The sequence below is a fragment of the Cebus imitator genome, unplaced genomic scaffold, assembly GCF_001604975.1.
Source record: "Cebus imitator isolate Cc_AM_T3 unplaced genomic scaffold, Cebus_imitator-1.0 Scaffold289, whole genome shotgun sequence".
Classification (NCBI taxonomy): domain Eukaryota; kingdom Metazoa; phylum Chordata; class Mammalia; order Primates; family Cebidae; genus Cebus; species Cebus imitator.
The window spans coordinates 1334521-1335653 of record NW_016107604.1 but is presented as its reverse complement, the minus strand read 5'-3'; the positions used below and the strand labels follow the sequence as shown (position 1 = coordinate 1335653).

The following is a 1133-nucleotide window of genomic DNA, read 5'->3' as shown; positions in this document are numbered from 1 at the left end:
TCGCCACTTTACTCTTCTGCATCCTTTTGTCCCTACTCTTCCACTTCAAGGAGACAACGGCCACTCACTGTGGGGTGCCCTCGGTGAGCTCGGCCATCGGCGGGGAAGTGCCCCAGCGCTACGTGTGGCGTTTCTGCATCGGCCTGCACTCGGCGCCTCGCTTCTTGGTGGCCTTTGCCTACAGGAACCACTACCTCAGCTGCGCCTCCCCACATTCCTGCTACCGCCCACTCTGCCCCATCAACTTCGGACTCAATGTCGTGGAGAACCTCGAGTGGCTAATGCTCACTTACGTCTTCTCCTCTGAGGACTTCCACGAAAACGCCTTCGTTGTGTTCATCACCTCATCCCTCGGGCACATGCTCCTCACCTGCATTCTCTGGCAGCTGACCAAGAAGCACACAGTAAGTCAGGAGGATCTCAAGTCCTACAGCTGGGAACAGCGGCTCTTCGTCATCAACTTCGTCTCCTTCTTCTCGGCGCTGGCTGTCTACTTCTGGCACAACATGTATTGTGAGGCTGGAGTGTACACCATCTTTGCCATCCTGGAATACACTGTTGTCCTAACTGACATGGCGTGCAACATGACGGCCTGGTGGGACTTCAGGGACAAGGAGCGGCTCATAACCTCTCAGCCTGAGAAAAAACGATTCTGAACCCTTCAGTCCTGCTTGGGAGGCAGCCCACTGCCCGGAAACAAGAAACAAGAGGCCATTCTGGTCTTCCCCAACCCACATCCTCTCTTTGCCTTACTGAAGATAGGGGAAAGGTAAGAAGGGCATATGCCAAGGCTCACCCCAGTGCGGCTGGCTTCTCCTCTCCACCCCTCATATGGGCATAAGGGTCCTCAAGCAACATCATCACCCTTACCTGAGAGGCCCCAAGAAACTGAGCTGGCAGAGAGCTCCAACATTTGGTTCTTAAAAAACGTGCTGAGGGTCATGACCACCATCCAGTTTCTGACCTTTTCATAGCCACCTTTCACGAAGGTCAGGAGCCCCCGAGCAGTGGCTGCTCCCTGACAACCACAGCCGTAGCTCTCCACGGGGTCATTCACATGACTAATGCATTTCTTTCTTTCTTTTTTTTTTTTTTTTTTGCAACAGTTTACTCAAGTGAACTTGGGAAGAGAT

At 53.3% G+C, this 1133-nt stretch overlaps 1 protein-coding gene across 1 annotated transcript; it reads left to right on the top strand.

The window, feature by feature from the left end:
• Positions 1 to 8: 8 nt before the first annotated feature.
• LOC108285077 (post-GPI attachment to proteins factor 2-like) lies at positions 9 to 656 on the top strand (the record flags this gene model as incomplete). The annotated part of the gene is made up of 1 exon (XM_017502068.2): positions 9 to 656. A coding segment is annotated over one exon (648 nt), but the record flags the coding sequence as incomplete, so codon positions are not given.
• Between the last annotated feature and the right edge of the window lie 477 nt (positions 657 to 1133).